The sequence below is a fragment of the Physcomitrium patens genome, chromosome 9, assembly GCF_059467195.1.
Source record: "Physcomitrium patens ecotype Gransden chromosome 9, ASM5946719v1, whole genome shotgun sequence".
Classification (NCBI taxonomy): domain Eukaryota; kingdom Viridiplantae; phylum Streptophyta; class Bryopsida; order Funariales; family Funariaceae; genus Physcomitrium; species Physcomitrium patens.
The window spans coordinates 2,761,193-2,783,584 of record NC_143418.1 but is presented as its reverse complement, the minus strand read 5'-3'; the positions used below and the strand labels follow the sequence as shown (position 1 = coordinate 2,783,584).

Genomic DNA, 22,392 nt, shown 5'->3' with positions numbered 1-22,392 from the left:
TCTTGTCTTAACTAAAGGATCTATAGTTTTTTTGTATCTGGTAATAGTTATCTTAATTTCCATCATATATCTATTTTTGATTTGTCTAATTTTATCATTTTAATATCACAAGAGTGTGTTGCTTCTTAAGAGTTTTGTTATGATTCTTGTCTATGACTCATAGACCATAATATGAATATTATATTTTTAGTTTTGATATATAAAAATGAAGTCCTAAAAAACTATGAATGCTAAGAAAAGATGTTAGAAAGAACATATTAATTGAACTAACACCTAAATGTTCTAAATCTAATATAGATACATAAAATATTTTATTATTATGCATCCTAATATATATTATTATGATATTAAATATAAAATACAACATATATATATATATATATATATATATATATATGTAGTGGGTCTGTTTGTAATAAGCACATTGAAATTGCAAAATGTGCCCTTGCATTTATTGATGGCATGTGAGTTGGGAAAACAGAGGATATTAATTAGGCCCATCAATTAAGGGGAATGTTAAATAGACCCAAATAGACCCAAATAGACCCAAGCTCTTACTAAATTGACCAACTTAACTTAACTATCATAAAAAAATAAATAATAAATGACCTCTAAATTTATTTCTCCATTATTGGATCCAAAACCAATGAAAACCAACCACATTCATTGTGATTACCATATTTTTCAGCTTAATTATTAAGTAGGTCGATTTAGTAATCACCTGGTTCTATTTAGCATTCCCTTAATTAACTAATGAAATTCTACTAGAGAAGCTTCGACCAAGCCACTCGCTCACTGGCTAAAGAGACGGCAGGCCGCCAAGCAGCCGTCCAGACAGCCGCGAGTACGCGTCATGACGCGGACGAGCGTTGGCGTCACGTAGCCCAACGGGTGTCGGTGTTTGGTTGCCGCAGATGGAACCTTCTTGCGGGTGATTGGGTCACCGTGGCCTTCCCGACGGCGCAGTCCTCTGGCGTCAACGGCAGTCGCATAGTGCCGTCGACGTGTTGGCTGTGGTGACGGGAGGGAGGGCAGGTCCTCCTCCGCCTCCCTCTGCTGCTCGCCCTCCCTCCCTCCCCCGCTCCCTTTCAAGCACCAGAACTGAATCTCTCTTCCTCGCCTGTGTGTGGTCTGGCTATGGTGCCTCCAAACCTCTGCGCTTCCAAACCCTGAAGCCTCGTACTCTGCTCGTCTCGCCGCGTCGTCTCTCAGCTTCGTTCGTTTCGCATGGCTGCTTACGCGGAAGTTTAGCAGGTTTTCGTTGTACGGGATTTGCTCGAGTATACACGTGATTTCCTTGTGTCTGTGGTCGCAGTGGCCAGGTGAGGGGAGCTGGGGCTGGCAGTCGTGTTTGAGCTTCAGCGGAGGTCTAGTTTGTGATTGGGCGAGGGTGTGGTGAGTGAAGGATGATTTACGAGAGGGTTCCAAGGGTAGTCGAAGGGGCCGTAGTGTTGCGTCTCCGATTTTGATGCGTTTGCCCTAGAATTTGAAAGGCAGGTGTAGTAAGTGTGGTCTTCTCCTGGAGGTCGAGGAATTCATCTTTGTTTCCACGTGTTTTCCTGAAGTAGTTTCGGGTTTTTGTGTGGTTGACGCTAACGGAGGAATAGTGCTATTGCAATCTTCCTTTGTGAGCTTGCATTCCGGGTTGCGTAGGGGCGTGTTTGGATGTTTTGAGTCGTAGGGGGTTGCAGTTCAGTAATTGCGGTTTCGGCATCTGAATCTGTTGTTGGAAGCTGTTGCGGATCGAGGGTCGTCTTAGAATATAGAATTTTAGACCCCTTCAGTGGTTTGTGTTTGGTAATCGTAACAATCCTGCATTCACTCTGGTCGTAATCAAATGTTGGCTAGTTGTTTGGAGTGGTGCTGTTGCATGATTCGACAGTAGTTTGTAGTTGTTCATTTCTAATAGTTTAGTTATTTTAGCTTTTTTCGTTTTAAAAATTTATTTAAGTAACAATTGTTCATCTTGGTAGCTGTTAATTCGAACTGCCTGGTCCCACCCCGGAGAATCTCACTTTTGCCAAGGAGCTGTAATCAAGCTGAGTGGGGAGAGAGTGATAATCTCTAATGCTGGAACGGAGAAATGTTTGAACCTCTAGAGCTACGGGCGCCTTGTCTCGTCTGTTCGTTTGTACCATGGCGCCCGCCTGATTTCACGGTTTCTCGGTAAGAAGACTAGTATTCACGGAATGGAAATGCTGTAGGCACTCCTAGTCCTTCTCAGCGAGTTGAATGACCTTTCCAGAGGAGCTCAGGGTTCTCATCCGTTTCGCTGCCCAGAGAAGTGGAGGCATAGCTTTGAGCTTTTGGGACGTGGCACATGCGACGAACAATTTGAAAGTCCGACGTAGATGCGCAAGAAGTGTGATATGGTGTTTTCAACCAAAATAACATGGCGTTGGGTGATATAGTACTTTGTAGGCAGCGGTCCATGAATAGTATGGGAGGAGGACACTTAAGTCCACCTGGTTTGTCGCATCTTGCTTCAAACCTCCCTCTAGAGCTGATAGATGATTTGAGTAGGAGGAACCAGGTCGAGGATGCGCATCACCTTGCAGCAGCAGAAGAAGACAGTAGCTGCACTAATGAGTCTGGGGCAACGTTTCTTCCCAACACTTCGTACCTTTGTGACTTGCGGCATGATGCTCATGAAGCTACTGTGGCGGTGTCTGAACCTGGAGTTGTTTCAAGATGGCGGATGAAGGATAGAGTAAGAATCTTACTCGATTCAATGGCGATGATTTCCGTTGCTTGTATGAATTGCTTCAATGAAGCTCACAACAATTGCGAGTGATTTGTATTGTTTCCCCCCATCTTGCCCGAATGATCAATGTATTTTTCGTAACCCATGTATTTATATTTTTGGGGATTTCATGGTAAGGGCTGTGAATTGAATGTTTGTAATATTTGGTGGACGATGAGTTTTCTCAGCCAAATGTACGCTCTGTGGCTGCCATCTTCAAGTGATACTCTTCAGCCATCGGTTAGATGTCAAAGCTTCGAAGCTGCTGTGTGGGCTTTTGTTGTAATTGACAGATTGTATTCTTTATCATGTGTGTTGAACTGCAGATGAAAACAGGATGGGTGGCGTTATGTATGTGCTTAAACATTGGGGTGGACCCGCCAGATGTCATCAAAATATCGCCATGCGCCCGATTGGAATGCTGGATAGGTAAGTAGGATTTTTCGATCACATTCATGTTATCTTGATGAATCTTTGGATTTTGGGCAAATTTCGATGTTTCATGATCTTTGAACAATCATATGATAACTATCCCTTATGTTCCTACAGTTGTAGGGTGCATACTTTTGGTTGTCTTTTTGTTGCTTGAAACTTTTTCGAATACGAACAGAATTGTTGCAGAAGATTATCTTCAAACTCATCTCTTTTCATGACAGATCCATTCTCAACTGCATCTGTCAAAGCTTTAGAAGCAATAGCAAAAAACCTACAAACTCAGTACGAGCGTTGGCAACCCAGGGTAAGTTGTGTTCTTTGATATCTCTGCTTCCAGTTTTAACTCTTATGTTCTTATCAAATCCACACAGGTGTCTCCGGACTAAGTCCTTAGAAGCCAAGGACTGTATCTGTCGATGTTTGAAATTAGTAAGCCTTTTCGTGAATACGTTGTATCAAACGGATTGTGTTGGTCGATGAAAGTCTTTACATTTCATGCCTATTCCATATTATTCGACTTTGTTGATGTAACGTGTGCGCCACTGACAAGATGACCACTCCTGTATTTGCCGATTCGGTAGCTCTAGTAGCACTTGTACCAAACAAGTTTTATGTTTGTGCTGTTCTTCGTGGTCTTTATTACAATCATTATTTCTGCATTATCAGTAACGGAAACTGCGCTGGTTATAGTTATGTTGATTGAGGCGTCCTTGATGTTCATTGCTTGTCCGACAGAAGCCATTTTATTCCTTATCTTTTGCTGTGCTGCAGGCTCGATATAAGGTCAGTTTAGATCCCACCGTTGAAGATGTAAAAAAGCTGTGTCTAAGTTGTCGAAAAAATGCGAAGGGTGAAAGGGTTCTATTTCATTACAACGGCCATGGTGTCCCAAAACCAACGGTTAATGGAGAAATTTGGGTGTTCAACAAGGTTGGTATCCTTTCCTCTTGCTTTTGTCGTCTTGGATGGAGTGCCCGAAGACTGTGTGTCAACATTTAGGGCTTGTAGGCATTATTCAAACATGTAATGGTGTTAGGAGAGGTCACTACCTAAGCTCTCACACGCTGGTCTTCATTTTGAAGGAAGTGCGCTGCATTGTATACCAAGTTTTCCACATCGTGTGAAAGCCGATGAGTTGTTTTCTAGAGAGATCGTGGATGGTGATGTCGAGTTAAGCTTTTCTGCAATAACTTTTGCGACAGGATTTGCATCAATCCATGTACTTTGTACTAAAGACCACTCCTCATTCTTTTCAAGGACAAAAGAAGAGCTCTTGTCTTGAGCGTCTAAATTTGTGTCATCCTTCCTGCAGAATTTTACTCAGTACATTCCACTTTCGGTCTACGACTTGGAATTGTGGCTTGGAAATCCATCTATATATGTATTCGATTGCTCAGCGGCTGGCATGATTGTGAATGCATTCTGCGAGGTACGCACTCTCTATTTCATTGGCGATGAGCATCTTAGGATTCGACTGAAATGTCTTGTCACCTGGGTGACTTGTGATGCCACAAGAGGTTACTACCTTTTTGAGTCGTGGTTTTATAAATGATATGATCGAATTTGCTCACTTCAATTCAGGTTGAATTTCTCGGGTACGAGGGCTTTGTAGTGTATTCCAGCTCGTGCTTTTAGAAACTGAATTTGTGCATTCGTATGAAATTTAACAGCGGTCTGAGTGGGGTTCTGGAGGTGCTTCTTCTGGTTCCCTGACTTCTGCAATGAAGGAATGCATACTATTAGCCGCCTGTGGAGCAAATGAAACACTTCCTCAGAATAGTGAGCTGCCAGCTGATGTCTTCACGTCCTGTCTTACGACTCCAATCAAAATCGCTTTAAGATGGTAACTTTCATATTCAAAATTTGTGGAGCCGTACTCTGAAAGGTTCCTTCTTAGTGATCTAGGTTATTTATTGACTTTCTTGTAGAACAAAAGAGCACTATTTTGAATTGCATCAGTGTATTGAGAGGTTTTATTTATTTATTTATTTATTATTATTATTACTATTTTTAATTCTTAATTTTTTTCATTCGGAACTTGATGATTCTTGGCTCTCGAGCAATTCTTTTGTCTTGACTTAATTTTGGTTCGTGAAATGGTTTTTCTGGGCGAAATTTTTAGAATATGTTAGTTTTGTAGTAGGTTGAAAGCAATTTTGAGGTTCCGAGCCGCCTGAACGATTACTCCGGTTTTGTGCATACGTTGGTTTTAAGTTGAAGCTCTTCTTGTTTCAGGTTTTGTCCACGTTCTTTACTTCAACTAGATTCCGACCTAATAGACAGAATACCAGGTCGTCAAAACGATCGGAAGACTCCCTTGGGGGAGCTGAATTGGATATTCACAGCTATAACAGATACAATTGCGTGGAATGTGCTGCCGCGAGGTCAGCTGTTGTTTTTCATGTTCGGATCTTTTTTGTTTGAAAATTTAAGTTAGAGGTATAACGTAAAGTTGAAAGCTTGGAACATAAAATGGTCATTTTGGATGTGGTGTGATAATTACGATCTCAGTTAGCATCTTGCACTTGGACGACGCAGAACTATTTCAGCGTTTGTTTCGGCAAGATCTTCTTGTGGCTAGTTTGTTTCGTAACTTCTTATTAGCTGAACGCATCATGAGGGCTGCAAACTGCTGCCCGGTGTCATATCCTCGGCTACCTCCCACACATCAGCACCCTATGTGGTACGCTTGTTCTCTCATACTTTCTTGCTTCCTCCTTTTCATTCCCCCTTTTCTTGAAATATATTTTCCTCTTTACCTCTCTCGGTCTTTTTGTGTTTAGGTTATGAAGAATTTCCTAATTTATAATACGAATGAAATTGCTTCGTCTACCCGAATCTTCTCTGATAGAACACATTCTGTGTGTTGCTTTTGCAGGCATGCATGGGATATGGCTGCTGAAATTTGTCTTTCACAGTTGCCTGCATTGGTGGATGATCCAAATGCTGAGTTTCAGGTATCTGATTGACTTGCAATCCTCACATGTATCGGTTGAACAGGTTATGAACGAGCCTGTGAATATATGTGTGTGCCACATCTCAGTGTACATAATTTCAGAATAACTTAAAGCTTCACTCTAGATCCTGGTTACATCTGTTATGGGGCTTATTTATGAAGTTTCTGTTGCACCTCTTATGGGACTCATTGACATGGAGTGTTCTTACATTCGTATTTGTTTCCTTCTTCTTTGTTGTCTTGATGTTTCTTTGTTTTTATCCATGTAATTTTTTTTTGAATGCTAGTAGCATTCTCTGGATACTACTTACTGTTTTTTCCTTCTTATTGCAGCCTAGTCCTTTTTTCACAGAGCAATTGACAGCCTTTGAAGTGTGGTTGGACCATGGTTCTGAGCGGAAGAAGCCACCAGAGCAGCTCCCTATCGTTCTGCAGGTATAGTGTGATGTAGTACTGTGCCAATAAGTAGTACTCAGATTCAGGTACCTATGTAGGAGTTTTTTGGAGGGTTTAGTTTGCGTCGTTGACTATGTTCCCTATTGTGCAAAGCATTAAGTATTATACGAACCGGATTTGGCTATTATTTGCCTACATGTACTGTATGATATGTATGTATTGAAGAGGTTGCCCTTGTACTTTCATTCCAGGCTGTATAATGAGATCAAAATTTACCAGAAATTCTGATTTTCAACGTGATCGAAGTCCAAAGTAATGTGAACTGTAATCCGGTTAGAATGATTATGCCCTGTAACACGAGAGGTTCTTTCTTGCGTGGTTTTGCAGGTTTTACTCAGCCAATCTCACAGATTTCGTGCTCTGGTGCTCTTGGGCCGGTTCTTGGATATGGGGGCTTGGGCAGTGGATTTGGTAATTAGCGTCTTTTTGTTAATTCCTGTTCATTGTGAATCCGATGTCTTATCAGTTCAATTAATGTAAAGTTCAGATGAGGAAGTCACTCTGCATATATTTGTTCTTTATGATTGGATCATTCTATTGGAGGGACTTTTAAGATGTTGGTTCCAATGGGAATTACAGATCATTCTAATTTGGTGTTGTGTTCTTGTTTGGTCAGGCTTTATCTGTAGGAATATTTCCATACGTTCTTAAGCTGCTGCAAACAACAGCTACTGATTTGCGGCAGATTCTTGTGTTTATCTGGACGAAGATTTTAGCTCTTGACAAGGTAACATCCTCATTCTGAGTTTTTATTTATTTATTTATTTATTTATTATTATTTTTGCTTAAATACTCTTTTCGATTTATGATAATTTCCTTTCGGTCTTGCATGACATGAAGTTCTTCCCGTTTGCATCAATAAAATATCCTAATGGCTGCTTATCAGTGTCGTGCCTTGTGCCTTTGTAATCCTTATGTTGCTTTCGCATGTTTGAATCCCTACATTGCAATGGTAGGTTTACTTAGCAAGCGACGGTAGTATGTCAATAGTCCCAACGATCTGGGTATTGAGCTTTCCACAGGGTAAGTCTGCTTTTGTGGACTGGAGATTTCTTTGGAGGATACACGCTTCTGAGGTTTAAAAATGATGTGGAATGCAGTCATGTCAAGTTGATCTTGTCAAAGATGGTGGTCACTCGTACTTCATCCACTTTCTGGAGAATCCTGACATTCACGCGGAACAAAGGGCCATGGCTGCATATGTACTGGCAGTTATTGTTGACGGCCACCAGCAGGGCCAGCACGCTTGTATACAAGCTGGCCTAATCGGCATCTGTCTCTCACATATACAAGCCGCACCAAATGCTCTAGATGGACAGACTGAACCCCAACTTCTGCAGTGGCTCTGTCTGTGTCTGGGGAAGCTTTGGGATGGAGTTGTAGAGGGAGTATCCATTGCATTGCATGATGATGCACCAGCAATTCTTGGGAAGGTTCTTTCTGAGCCGCAGCCTGAGGTGAGCGCTGACAGCCGTTAACCAAATAAGTTTTGAAGGGAAATGGCTCGATCTGTGAAGCGGTCACTTCCCTGCGGTTCGTTCCTTGTTTTATTATGGAGCTTCTTGCAGATTATTTCAATACAAAGCAAAGATAGTGCCTTTTCTTTCCTCGAGTGCGACATGCATTCCTGCCCAGGATACTGCACAACTGGTCGAGTACCTTCTAGGATTGTGGATGTGAATGGACTTATGAAGATCTTGTGCCGTTATTTCTTTCAGGTTCGTGCTGCGGCCGTGTTTGCGCTAGGGACTCTTCTTAAAGTTCGAGCGGACGGAACTTCTTCAGAAGGAGCTGACAATGATATGGATGAAGACACGTCAGCTGCGGAACAAAGAATTGCAAATCTCCTACTAACGGTGTTGTGGGATGGAAGTCCACTTGTACGAGCCGAGCTTGCTGTAGGTGAGACAATCATTTTTGTGTCATCTGAGGTTCAAAGCATCTACACATGTATTGCGCAGTAAAGATTTGAGACACTCGTTACTTCCTCAATACATCGAGTGTTACGTATCCGTTAGTTCTTGAAGTGTCAGCTAGGTTATGTTTCTTAGAGTTCTATCTCTAGCTGCATCGTATGAATCTCTTGAATTTTTGAATGATGCTTATCCTCCACATTCGTGTCAGGACTTGATCTTCTTGATTTCTGGTCCAGTTGTCCATCATTTTCTCAGGACCTCTGTGTGGGCTTGAAGTTCATGAAATAATGGGTTCTTGGTTCTTGAGATTAGGGTATGAGCTGTAGAATCTCATAACACCGAAGTCTTATGCTCAATTACTTGTCTTCATTTTGTGTGGCAATCCTCTTAATATTATTCAGTTGATCTTTTTGGCTCCTGTTGATTACATATGTTACTAATACACAACGTTGTTGGGCTGTGTGTTCATTTTAGCTCTAGCACGGCTTGCATTCAGCCACAATAGGATGTTTCGTCAGGCTGCTGCAGCTTATTTGAAACCGCCATCCCACTCAGCTGTTGTGCCTTACGGAACAGGCTACAGAAATCCAGGGTATCCTTACTCTTCGCAATTCACTTATGCTGGTCTACAATCAGATTCTGATCAGGGGCTTCAAACTCTGGATGGAGGGACGCCCTACCGTTCGGTTATGCGTATTGTCCGGAGTAGCGGGTCTTTGTCAGGCTCTCCAGGTACTGGTCATGCCATGGAACTTTGACAACAATTCTGTAGTGTGTTAATGATTGGAGTTTGGTAGTAAGGATTACATGTGATATATTTTACTGGCACCACGATGGTCAAACTGTTATGTGAATCTGGAAGATATATGAATTCTGTGGTGCTTGGTAGTTTTTTGTGTGTGTGTTTGTGTTTCTCTTTTTTGTTTGTGAGTGTGACTTAACTCTTCATTGTGGATTGGTTTTCAGGTTCTTCTGGAAACTCTCCTTTGTCTGACAATCCGGTACTTGGAGAATCTGGTGGTAATGCTTCCAGCAACGGGGGCAGCAGACAATGGAAACGATCTGAAGAATGCAACATGTATGTGCAGTGCATAATGGCTGCGTATGCATTGGCTAGAGATTCTTTTCCTCGTGTGGCTAGTCTGGGTCGAAAGGTTTTGAGGATAGGTGGAGCTGATTCTGCTCAAGTTATGGTATCGTCGAGGGCTGGTGGTGGTGTTGTAGGTTATCCGCGAAATCCATCTGTATCCGCACTTCCTCCTACCCCGGCTATGGCTGGGGTATTGCATAGGTCTACATCTTGGGTGGCTTCTTCTTCAGGTTAGCAACTTTTAGAACATCTTTTGCCTTGATAGGTTTGTTGTTTTCGAGAAAAAATTGCTGTTTTCTGCCTCATAACCTGGCCTTCAGATAGAACACATTTTTATGTTTTTTCGTGGTTACTTTGGATAGGTACCCTTGCTAGCACGTGGCGTATCACAACACCTCCTCCCAGCCCACCTACTCGACCGGCATTTCTTGCAGGTTCTACCAGCAGCCTTAGACGTGTGGCATCTATGGATATTTCTGCAGCATTGGCTGGAGCTTGGGATGCTTCCAGACCTGCAGTACGAATAGCTGGTGATATTGTCACTTATCCCTCGTCTCCAATTCTTAGCACACTGACATCTGGTCTAGCTGATGCAGCTGGGATGACTACTTCCGGGCTCTCAGCGGTGAGTCCGGATGCAGCTTCAATCGCCACTTTGTTGCCAGAGTCAACAATTTATAAGTGGAGTTGTGGACATTTTTCTCGACCATTGTTGGAACCCTCGCACGACGATGAAGAGGAGATTATAGCTCGGCGGGAAATGAGAGAAAAACTGGCTTTGAAAGGGATCGAAAGATGTCAACATTCAAGTGAGTAACTTAGCACGTTATGAACGTTTCTTTTCGTTTACAGAGGGTCAAATGTGCGTGTGACCAAATTTTTATCCTTGAACATTAATAATTCAGCTCCTTTATATTGCGTTTTATCTAGTCTTATCATATTTTCTCTGTAGTCTAAATTGCTGTAGAACCCAGTTTTCGTGTTAATACAGATAGTGGAAGTTAAATTTGTATTTTTACGCTGGTTGAGGTTTGTCACATTTGGAGCAGGTGTGAGTAAAGTGAGTGATCAGATTGGCAGTTTGGATACTCAATCCGATGTCGGAACTAAAGCAGTGCTTCTGCATCCATTCAAACCCTTGGTCTGTAGTGCAGATGAGAACGAGACTATCAGGTACTGTTTTCTACTTTTGTGGCGTTAATTTATGTAGTGATTTCAATGTGAAGAATTGCTTTATGTCTCCTTATTAAATTCAACTGTGTGCTGGAGATGGGGTCCATGAAGATAAGTCGTTTTTGACGATTCTTCTGCTCCGATCTTAATTGCAGTGCTTGGCCTGACTGAATGGTATAAATTAAGTTCGAATACTTTTTCAGCAGTGCATAAATAGCGATCTCATTGCTCATGAGCTTTGAATATGTTTTCCATGTCTAGGGCTCAACTCCAGTTGATTGGTGTACCTTTGTGATGGGGCCATTTTGGGCATGGTTTTGCAGGATATGGGATTATGATGCAAATGAAGTTATTAACACCTTTGAGAATCATATTAACCCTGACAAAGGGATTTCCAAGCTTTGCTTGCTGAATGAGTTGGATGATAGCCTTCTACTTGTTGGTTCAAGTAAGTTATTTGTTGTTTTTTGGTTCAATTATGATTTTTTAAGCAGGTGCATTGTTTACTGCTGCTTTTGGATCATTTACTCCTTGTGATTTTTAGTAATTTTTTAGTTGTAGACACTAACGAGTGACTTTGCTACTAACATCCATCTTTCACTGTAATAATTGAGGAATATGTATGAGCTGTTCTTTTTTATTTATAACACGTTCCCACTTAATTTTTCTCGATAGTGCTTCTCTTTTTTTTGAATGCAGTTTTCGTTTATGTTTTTGATTTTCAGTGTTGAGATATAAATTTTCAGCGTCATCCTGGATGTGCTAAGATTTTACATCCTTCAACTGCGTTTTATTGCAGGCGATGGAAGTGTGAGGGTGTGGAAAGACTACACACAGAAGGATAAGCATCGCCTGGCAACATCATGGCAGGCTGTGCAAGGACATAGACCTGGTGCCCGAGGTGTCAGTGCTGTGGTAGATTGGCAACAAATGACAGGTTACCTGGTAATTCTTCGCACCAACTCTTCCATAATCATTCCTTTTGGTAGTATTTTGGCTTGCTCGGTATGACTTGTGTCTCCATTCCTATCTTAACTTTCTATGTCCTGGTGAAGATAAGGGGCAAAAATGGAGTCTTGATGGATGAGTTCGGTATGAGTCAGAGTCTTCATTATTTTATTTTGGAACTTATTGTTCAAAAACCCACTTCTATGCCAGATAGTGTTACGATTGCTTTAGTAACTTGATTCATATCAAAGTGGCAATTCCTTTACTCCATCGTCTGTGTTGTGTTATGCGTGTTCCAGTATGCATCAGGTCAAATTTCCTTCATCATGGCTTGGGATCTTGATCGTGAGCAGCTAGTCTCTAGGATACCTTCTCCCTCAGATAGCTATGTTTCTGCTCTGGTGAGTTGGATGTGACCCTCGTACTTTGTAGGAAAGTGAAAAGTTTGCATACAGCATACTCTAGTAATGTAAGTGGCTGTCCGAGTATGATCGGGAATTCTGGAATTTTTTCATTTGTGCTTTTTCTATGCCGAAGATGACTGTCCCTTCCCGATTTTTTTATTTGTATGCAGACTAAGTTTACAGCTGGTTGCATGTCAGGCTGCTTGTCAGACGCATCATGCACATGTGATTACGGGATCTGGAGATGGCTCTGTCAAGATTTATGACCTACGATCGCGCGAGATGTAAGCGCTTCAGTTTTAGTTGAATGGAATGCGTACCCCAAATTTCTACTTTAAGTGATTCATTTTTGCCCAAGTTGAAAATTTAGTTCCATACCACTGTTTTATTTGCCACTAATCCCTCATTCACGTGTACGCAGGCTTGTGTGTGCAATGAAACCACACACCACGAAAGTTGTTGGTCTCGACTTCCAACCTGGATCAGATTTCACTAAGGTCATTCTTCACTATTTCTTGAAGGGTATTCTGTGGAGATTCTATTTGGTTATTAAATTTCTCATTCCATACTGTGCAGGTGGCAACAACGAGGTTAATGCTACGACTGTCTATAGCTTATACTTCAATCAGCTGTTTTTTTTGTATTTTTTGTACTTATGTTCCTGCTTGTCCCTTGACTCAAGTTCGTTTGTTTTGCAGATAATCTCAGCATCACAGGTTGGTGATCTTAAGTTTCTTGACTTGAGAAAGAGCGCACCTTATCTTGAAGTAGATGCGCACAAGGGAAATCTCACCTCCGTAGCTGTTCATCGGTACGCTGACGTGATTGCCACAGGATCAGGCAAGCAGTTGATAAAAACCTTCAGTTCAAGTGGGGAACTGCTGAGTTCTGTCCGTTACCACAACAGCTTCTTGGGCCAAAGAATCGGCCCAGTTAGCTCGTTGCACTTCCACTCGTATAACGTGTTGCTGGCTGCGGGAGCCAGTGACTCTATGATTTCCATCTATTCCGGGGAAAGCATTCAAGGAAGATGATATTTGGAGCTCTGTGCTGTTTACATTCCAAGTTCACTAGCAGAAGCACTCTGTAGGCGTTCGACGAGGCAGCGTACCCGTCCGTGACCCTTATTTGGTCTAACAAGCCAGATGTCGAGTCTGGATGAATTTCGAAGTGATGGGTTTTTTCTCAATCAGGAAATTCTGGAGTGCTACCCTTGAGTCGGAACTGTTCTTGGTCTTGTACATGCAGTTCTTTGTCTATACATCTCGTCTTTCCATGTCATCTCCTTAGAGGAGTATTCTTGCTATAGTGAGGTAGTCTTTTGTTACTCCGTATGTATTTTTGTACATCCATTGATTCTGCCTTCTGCTGCAATTGCATCTTGTGTGCTTTACTTAAAATCATTTTGAGAGCCTGCTAGGTGGGAAGTGATATGCCAGTGATTCGCCATGCTGGATTCTACGATGAGGTTATACCAACATTTTCCTGGGTAGTTAATTCGCAAGTCAAGAACTACTTGTAATGTTCCACTCATAATTATATCAATTTTGCTTTTGTTGATTAGTTTCTACATATTGTTTACAAGTTCTCTCAAGTCGATGTGGTGTTAGTTACAATGATAATACACGTGGAGTTGTGAATGGATTTGCTATAGATGTGCTGTATTGTGGCATTAACCTATCTCATGTATCATTGGCAAGTTCGTTCTTTTCCCTGCCTGGTTTAGCGGTTCTTTTCTTGCAAATTTGATAGAGGTATTCCCTGTGACATCCGCCACACTTGAGCTCAGCGATGTGCTTCATGCATTCTCCATAATACCTCCAGACTGCACATAATTGAGGTCACGAAAAGTTAATATTTTAGTGTTCAGTTCCACCTTCTGTTGAGTGGTACTGGAGGTGGCGATTTGTCGGTGTGGCTACAATTCTGAAGTCCAGTGCCGAATTGGTAGACGAACCCGCCTTTACAAAGAAAATCTACGGAATTTCAAAATTTTCATGGTGCTCTCACGACTGAAGTCCTAGATATGTGAATTTGAATAGGTTGGTAACCATTTTCAAATTCTTGTGTGGTGTTTCGGATGTATCAGGTTGATGTACAAGTAATTTGCCAGTAGAATTTTTAATGTAGCTTATTTCATTCTGCCCACAAAGAACACCTACTACAACAAAAACAACAGTCTATATGTTTTTTTTATGATTTGACCAAAAACTATTAACAATTTATTTCAAAGGTTTGAAGTCTTTAATTCAATTTTGGCACTTCTACTATCTTTTAATTTTCTCATTAATATTGGTTGTTTAAATAGGTATATCTATAGTTAAAAAAAACCAACTTTTTTGATTGTTATGCTATTTGCTTTGTATGCAATCAAAGATGTTATTTATTTATTAATAGCATTCTTGTCTTATAATTTAAATGCAAATGTTTAGTACAACACTTTAACACATGCAAGTGGACTGGAACACTTAAAAGGTTGGTGCCATATTAATATGATATTATCAGTGCTATGATTCTTATTTTTAAGTTACATTTTTAAAATAAAGTTAATTTAGTAAAGAATAATAATCAATTATGCACTATTTTTTGTCAAGTAAAATATTTTACAAACAATAAAATACTTTTATTTTCCTTGAAAAAATCATAATTTTTAGATCCAAGTATTTGCAAAAGAATAATCCTTCACTAATATCTCACATAAATATGTTTTTATTATAAAATACCAATGAAAGCATGGATTAATACAAATTCAATGGAGCTCTTATATCTTATGGCACTATTATAAGCTACCTAAGAATTTACTTAAGAATACAAAATTAAATTAACATGTGTATATATAAATATCTACACATATATAAATTTTAAATTAAATATTTTTTATTTAATTTTTTAAAATAATAAAAGATTCAAGATAAAATATTCATAAAAAATATTTTTTAAAAATAATATTATGTACAAACATAACTTAAACAATAATATAATGTTTAAATAATTAGAATTTATATATTCTAATCAAATAAAAATTTAATTGACAATAAATGGACATTGCTTAAAACTTGGTAGTAAACAAATTGGTTGTTAACATATTTAAAAGTAGTATAGTGATATTTGCAAAAAGAAAGTAAAAATTTGATTAGATAGAGAATTCATCTAAAAAGAACTTACATGTAGATTTTTTTAATATTATTTTATTAAACAAACGTTGTGAGTTTTATTAGTAGTCTTGTAGAGAATTTAAAAAGCAAAGTTAACAGAAGAAGAATCCTTTAACAATGTTTAATTTAAAGATTAAAAAAACAATGTTGACAAATAAGCAAGTAGCATTAGATAGTTATAGTGATATTATTGAAACTAGTGTGGTGATTAATACTCTTGCAAAAGACATTAAATTAGAAGTAGATTTTAGTCAAACTCAAATAAACGCTGTACATTATAAAAATAACAAAAATCTAGAATTGTAAACATGGTTTTGTAAAAGATTCTTTAACAGACTGTTTTGCTAAAGAAGATATTTATATTTTATAACCAATAGAAGATGATATTATTTCTTTGGAGAAGATTCAATTATTAAAATTCGATCAATTTATTAAATTATTACATGGAGTAAAAGCTAAGATTTAAAATAAAGTATAGGACAAAAGAGATTTTTTTTCCCACCATCTTGTAGTTTGTAACATATAAAGCTTAGATAATAATGCATATTATTAATGAAGGTTATTTGAAGAAAGATACACTAAAATTTAAATTCTTCTTTACTATGATTGCCTAAAATTTATAATCATATCAATAATTTACCTTATAGTAAAGATACTTACATGTCTTGTATTCACAGAGAGGCTTTAGCAAAGTAATACAAGTTAAATTTTTTGGCTTTTAATATTAAACAAAAGACAAAATATGATGAATTCTTAATGAAAAAATCTGTAAACTAACAAGATTATATAGTGAATTCTAAATTTTTTTTTTTTTTTTTTTTTTTTTTTTTTTTTGTGCTTGTAATTTGATTAGATCAACAATCATTTATCTACTATAAGAATTAAGTTTTAATTGCATTATTAATACATACTTTTCTTTGTATATGAAAAAAAGAAAAAAAAAATTGAAGATTAGATTTAAAAAAGACTTTAGATTTAAATATATAAATATAAAAACAAAATTTGGCCATTAGGCAAGAAATTTAAATTTTCAGTTTTAATTAAGAATAATAAATATATTTTTTTAAAGAAACTATTAGAAATGTGTTTTGTAATAATGCACCATTGTTCTCATTTATTACATTGGTTTTATTAAAAAATTAAAAAATATATTATTAACTATTATGCAAGTATTAAACATGACAAGAAATTTGACAATAATAAAAAAATTTAAAGATAAAACTAAAGATGGAATTAAATTTTTTGGTAATAATAATGATAATAATAATGACAAAGAAGATAATTGAATAAAAAATATTTATAGATGATTTTGAAGAGAAAAGTACTAGAAATAAGTGTTAGTACGTATTTATTGTAGAATTGGAGAGCAATATTGTCAATCTTGTAGAGTGTGTTGTTTAAAAGAACTAGCACCAATCATCTCTCTATCAATAAATCAAAAAATCTATATTTAATTCAAACAATTTTATACAATGACATTGATTAAAATAAATAGAAAATGTACAAAAAAAATAAAATTTTAAAATTATTTGACAAATTCTAACATATAATAATATACAGATGCAATACTCACTACTTTGAAGTATAAATTGTATAAATAAGTAAGATCATTCTTACATTTGATTAATATTTGGTAGAACTGCTCATATTTAGCCTTCCTTAAATTACGATTGCAAATGGTATTGACATTTTGGATAAGCTTTTGTTGCAGGATAAATCATATTTATAATTACTCTTTTTTAATGATTTTTGAGGGCTATATGTTTAATTATCTTACATTGATTTTAGTAAAAAATAAAATAATTAAAAATGATTCTTTTGAACATGAATAGTATCTTATAGGATACAAATATAAGAATAATAAAACTTGCCAATAAGCTATATTTGATTAGTATTTAACATAGTTATTATTTATTGTGAATGAATAAAAAATACAAATCTAGAACTTTTTAAGAACTATAGAATAGTTCTCAAAGAATTATAAAAAATAATGCTTTTTGTAGCAATGAAGTAAAAACAACAATTTGCACCAAGTTTCAAAGATATTCATTTAGTATAGATAAATACAATGCTTTTTATAAATACAGCTAAATCCAATGATAATAAATAAAAATAAAAATTTGACAAAGATAAGGTAGTAAAAATGAAGAGGACATCAGCAATAAAAGAAGTTTTAAGGTGATAAAGAACAAAGAATAATTTGATTATGTTTTAAAACAAAATAAAAAAAGATTTTTTTTCTTTAATAATGATTTTAGAGTGGAAAAGATAATTTTTTATTTTTAGACTAAGATATTTAATCTATGTTCATTAAGATGAAGACAGGTAATAAAAATAGAAATAACAATAAGGCTATGCCAAAAATTCTAAAAAAAAATGCACTAATTGATGGAATAGTGGATATAATAAAAACTATTGATTTTTTTATAAGGTTTTACAAAAATCTTAAGGATTTTTTAATTTAAAGTCTAAATGAATATTAAATATAAACATAAATAAATTCAAATTACTTTTATTTTACTATATCATATTAGAGAATAATATAAAAATTAATATAATTAATTATTTAGCTTTTACTCTGCAAATTTTATTTATTTATTTTAAGCATAAAAAACACGTTTTGTAGTATATTTTTTTACATTTAAAAATTTTCATACGATATTAGAGAGAAATAAAATCACAACGATAAAGCACACAAATGCTAACAAGGATCAATTTCCAAAATATAAATAGATAAATCAGATATTTTTATTTTAAAAAGGTTAAATATATTATCACCTGACAACCATTTCAAGAGTTCGAGCGTATATATATATATATATATATATGTATATATACATTCAAAACTATTAATAACTCGAACTGCCACTAGCGCTTCCTATATAGAAATACTGCTCTACTCAAAGCTACCTGTGCTGGGTTCTTCAGAATTTACAAATTTTCAGCTCAAAGGAAGATTACGGAAGTGTCCATCTGTTGTTTTACGTTGTCTTCACTGGTGGGTAATGTTCCCGTGCTGCACAGAATTTGAGGTTTTTTGCTAACAGTTGCCAATGACCACACTGTAGTAGCTAAGTAAGTTGCAGCGCCTCAAACACAACTAGGGCTGTAATATACACGTGATATTGCAGGTTCCATGCATGCACGTGCAGGTTCCACATCGACGGTTTGCTCAGAACCGTGGTCCAGGTAGTTTCTAGACTGAAATGACACAAGAAGGAAAAAAATGCTGCAAGAGATCGATGAAGTGTGGGTTGAGTCACAAGGATTGTTTGCGGAGGATACTCCATGAGGTAGCCGTCCTGGATGTTGAAGTACTAATAATAATCAGTTAGATTTGGAGTCCTGATCCATCGACTCAACGCTGTGACAGTATTGCTGCAAGAACACATACAACGAAGACCTTGAAAAAGTGCATTTAAAAAAAAAAACTTTATTAGGTATGCCCATTTGGATGGGGTCGGAGGAAAGCATCTCCGAGGAAATGATTCTAGGAACTACCTGCCTTCACCGCATATAATTTCTTTAAGTCATGTTTAATATAAAAATAAGTGTTTACAGGGTTTGTCAATATATAATCCACATTTAAGATCCTATCACATGTTCAGTGCATTCTTCTTCGATACAGAATCCCAATTCCACCCACCAACTGTGTCACCATCGTAATTCTATTTTCAATTTATCATGCATTTACTCAGTCAATTGCATGATAAAAATTCCAACAAACTCAGCCAACGACAGAATTAGTTACGGTGAGTAAGTTAGAATTTTTCTTGAATAAGTACAATTGATTTGTCATGCAAATACTAGAAAGTGCAGAACACATGAGAATAATATATACATATATACAAAATTATGTATATATATATATATATATATATAAAAGGGAATTTATTTTTTTTTATAATGGTTAGGATGGGTGGGACAATTTTGTAAAAACTTGGGTCTGTTTAACATCCAAGACAATCAATTAAATGTCAGATGATTTATGCTTCACATAAATCTATAAATGTGACCATCTCCGAACAGTAGTATCAAATCAACTAGATTGGGCCACATTTCCAATCCATGCAACATGAATAGTATCAGTGCATATCTTTTCATCTTCAAGCATGACATGTGGTTATTCCAGCATCTTCAGATACATCTGAACCTGGACTCACTCTGAGATGCACTTCAATAGTCCCATGCGATGGTGTGTGTGATGCGCTGACCAAGTCCTGCTCTTGTTACATAAAAAGATCCCACCCAGTGCATTGGTGAAAGCTTTACGCACAAATCATGGCAATTTTGACGAATCATACATCCACTCCTTTGGAATCATCTAGACAGAAGGATAGAACATTTGAACACAAAAGTAACGGCACTCGGTCGATGGATTTCTAGGAGAAAGTGCTGGGCAAGGGCTAAGGTTCCCAAGATTTTGCCCTCTTTTTCCTTCTTCGACAGCACCTTCTCGCCTCTGTGATGGACGGAAGGGGGGGGGGGGGGGTGTTTTTCAATTCTGTATAAAACTGGCAGGGTCCGTCTCTGTCCCTGCACTTCGCTCTTACTGCTCTGGCATTGGACGCTATTCCCCACATTTGCTCTTCACTAGTCGCTGAGGCCCTTCATCGGCTTCTGGTGAGTACAGATTCTGCACTTACTTTCTCCTGATTTGGTCTCCGTCACTGTCTTCGCTTGTGAACAGCTCAGGTGATGTACGGCGTCGACCTGAATTGCTTAAAATCTAGAGGCTTCGCAGCCTGTACTCTCTTCAAACGGTAGAAATAAATGCCAGTGTGCAACACCGGTCTAGCTCCGGATCATTCATTTTTTCAATTAAAGTTAAGTCCTTGCTGTGTATATCACAAATCATTCGATTGGATCACATTTTTCACCATCAGAGTGGCGAGTGCATGAGTAATTGGTCAAACGGTTGCAACCATGGTGACATGGCCGGTTTATCGTGTCCATATTGTTTCCGATGTCGGTTGAACTGTATATTTCACTTGCTTTCCATAATTCGATGGTAGCTGGTGTAGGCCCGAGCTCATATTATGAATCTCTGAAATTTGCGGAGGTAGCATTGGACGTTCTTTCTTCATTTTCTCATCATTAGGCGTCGAGGCCCTTCATTGGCTTCTGGTGAGTGTAAATTCTGCACTTCTGTCTAATTGATTAGGTAATCCTCGCTTCAAATAATTCAGAGGTAGCCCGTGAAAGCTTGTGCTCATGTTGTGTATCTCTGAAATTTGTGGAGGTAATCGCAATGGAGCGAACTGCTGCAACGCCCGCCAAATTGCTCAGCTTTTGGTTGCTCTTGGGTGTTATGGTCTCACTTCACCGTGCGGCCGAAGGTCGAATTCTCGCCACAAGATTCGTCACACCGGTCAATGCCATTCCCCATGGCACTCCCGCCCATATCATTCCGTCCACAACTGGGCTTTGGGCAAAATCGACGTCTGTTGAGAGCACCCCCGCCAATGCACAACCTTCGTCACCAATTGGCAGCACCCCCGCGAATGCACAACCTTCGTCGCCAATTGGCAGCACCCCCGCGAATGCACATCCATCATCGCCAATTGATAGCACACCTGGGAATGCACAACCATCGTCGCCAATTGATAGCACCCCTGGAATTGCACAACTATCGTCGCCAGTTGAGAGCACCCCCGCGAACGCAAACCTATCGTCGCCAATTGGCAGCACCCCTGCGAATGTACAACCATCGTCGCCAGTTGACAGCACCCCCGGGAATGCACAACCATCGTCGTCAGTTGACAGCACCCCAGGGAATGCACAACCATCGTCGCCAGTTGAGAGCACCCCCGGGAATGCACAACCATCATCGCCAGTTGACCGCACCCCCGGGAATCCACAACCGTCTTCGCCAGTTGACAGCACCCCAGGGAATGCACAACTATCGTCGCCAATTGACAGCACCCCCGGAAATGCACAACCATCGTCGCCAATTGACAGCACCCCAGGGAATGCACAACCATCGTCGGCAGTTGACAGCACCCCCGGGTATGCACAACTATCGTCGCCAATTGACAGCACCCCCCGGGATGCGCAACCATCGTCGGCTTGTGCGTCTAACCCCTCTACTCAGAGCAGGTCTCCCATGCAAGGGAGTGAGAAACTCCCAACAAGCGATACCCAGGGTCAGAAATCGGGAGTCCATTGCGGGCACAAGCGAACTCCAACAGCGCCTGCCATTGCGACCTCAAATCCGTCGCGTGACGAAGAACCGACGCCTGACTCGAGCTCCACTGGAAGCGCGGAAGCATCTGGTTCATCTCCTCAGTTTCAGAGTATTCTAGTCCTCCCGCATGGCGACTTGCGGCCCGAAGGCCCGGCCATTGACGGCGGCTACTCAAGGAACACTGCAGTCCTGTCGTAATGGAAAACCTTCGAATCTCCCCCTCAAGCATCTGATGCCATTTTCCCACCGTTTGCAATCAGCAGCAGGATACGATTTAGGACGATTGGAAGCATGCACACAGGAAATCTGGAGACCAGCGACTGACTGACTTTGTCGATGAAATGCTCGTGGACTGTGCATTGTTTAGATCAGTTCATGAGTACGTTTTTTAAATCAGAAAGGCTTATCTAGCACATTGAGAAACTAGTTTCGCACCTGGGCCAGATTACTTACTGGGTTGTGGGTCCGACAGAGAGTAGAATGGATATGCTAACACTGTAATACTAACACTCCCTCCACCTTCGTCAGAATAGCTGAAATCTTGAGCTACAAAGAAAACCCTATGCTTATGAGAAAAATATAACTATACCCTTCGGTTTGTCCTCTGACGATTTGAATGAATAGAATCGGTATCATCAATCGTCTTAAAAAAAAAAACAAGTTTGATGTTCTAATTTTTGTGAAGACATCAGTCCACGTGGCGGAGCATGTTGAGAGTATATTCCTTGTTATTAGATTTTGCACTTGTCTGTTTGGCATTAGAAAATGATGTTGGTGGTCACTGTGTTTTGAACAGTTGTAAAAATTGGGGTTCTTAGTCATGGCTATACATGACATGTTGTCATAGAAAACTAGATTGAGAATCTGGGAGAAGTAACTCGGTTACTGAAGTGAAAAAAACAAAAAAAGAAGGTTCTTTTGTAGTTATA

General features: G+C 38.7%; 2 protein-coding genes across 5 annotated transcripts; both read left to right on the top strand.

Annotated features, from left to right (window-relative positions):
* The first annotated feature begins 1,057 nt into the window (after positions 1–1,057).
* Positions 1,058–13,691, top strand: LOC112286270 (regulatory-associated protein of TOR 1). Of its 4 annotated transcripts, none has more exons than XM_024528005.3 (25): positions 1,058–2,710; positions 3,070–3,172; positions 3,400–3,482; positions 3,950–4,108; positions 4,491–4,607; positions 4,849–5,021; positions 5,414–5,562; positions 5,717–5,861; positions 6,057–6,135; positions 6,468–6,569; positions 6,918–7,001; positions 7,207–7,317; positions 7,691–8,047; positions 8,309–8,492; positions 8,981–9,238; positions 9,473–9,826; positions 9,959–10,030; positions 10,193–10,405; positions 10,646–10,769; positions 11,093–11,217; positions 11,569–11,714; positions 12,017–12,118; positions 12,320–12,405; positions 12,543–12,618; positions 12,820–13,691. In XM_024528005.3, the coding sequence occupies exons 1-25, from the start codon at positions 2,393–2,395 to the stop codon at positions 13,153–13,155; spliced, it is 4,056 nt and encodes a 1,351-aa protein (XP_024383773.1). In that variant the 5' UTR covers positions 1,058–2,392; the 3' UTR covers positions 13,156–13,691. The 4 variants fall into 4 exon arrangements, 3 of the variants coding, with proteins under 3 accessions (XP_024383773.1, XP_024383772.1, XP_024383771.1); XM_024528004.3 differs by having other exon boundaries at positions 1,068–2,710; positions 10,184–10,405; XR_016504676.1 differs by having other exon boundaries at positions 1,068–2,710; positions 9,959–10,405; positions 12,292–12,405.
* A 6,135-nt stretch (positions 13,692–19,826) lies between these two features.
* Positions 19,827–22,182, top strand: LOC112286923 (uncharacterized). The gene is made up of 2 exons (XM_024529332.3): positions 19,827–19,899; positions 20,519–22,182. The coding sequence occupies exon 2, from the start codon at positions 20,528–20,530 to the stop codon at positions 21,659–21,661; it is 1,134 nt and encodes a 377-aa protein (XP_024385100.1). The 5' UTR covers positions 19,827–19,899; positions 20,519–20,527; the 3' UTR covers positions 21,662–22,182.
* The last annotated feature ends 210 nt before the right edge of the window (positions 22,183–22,392 follow it).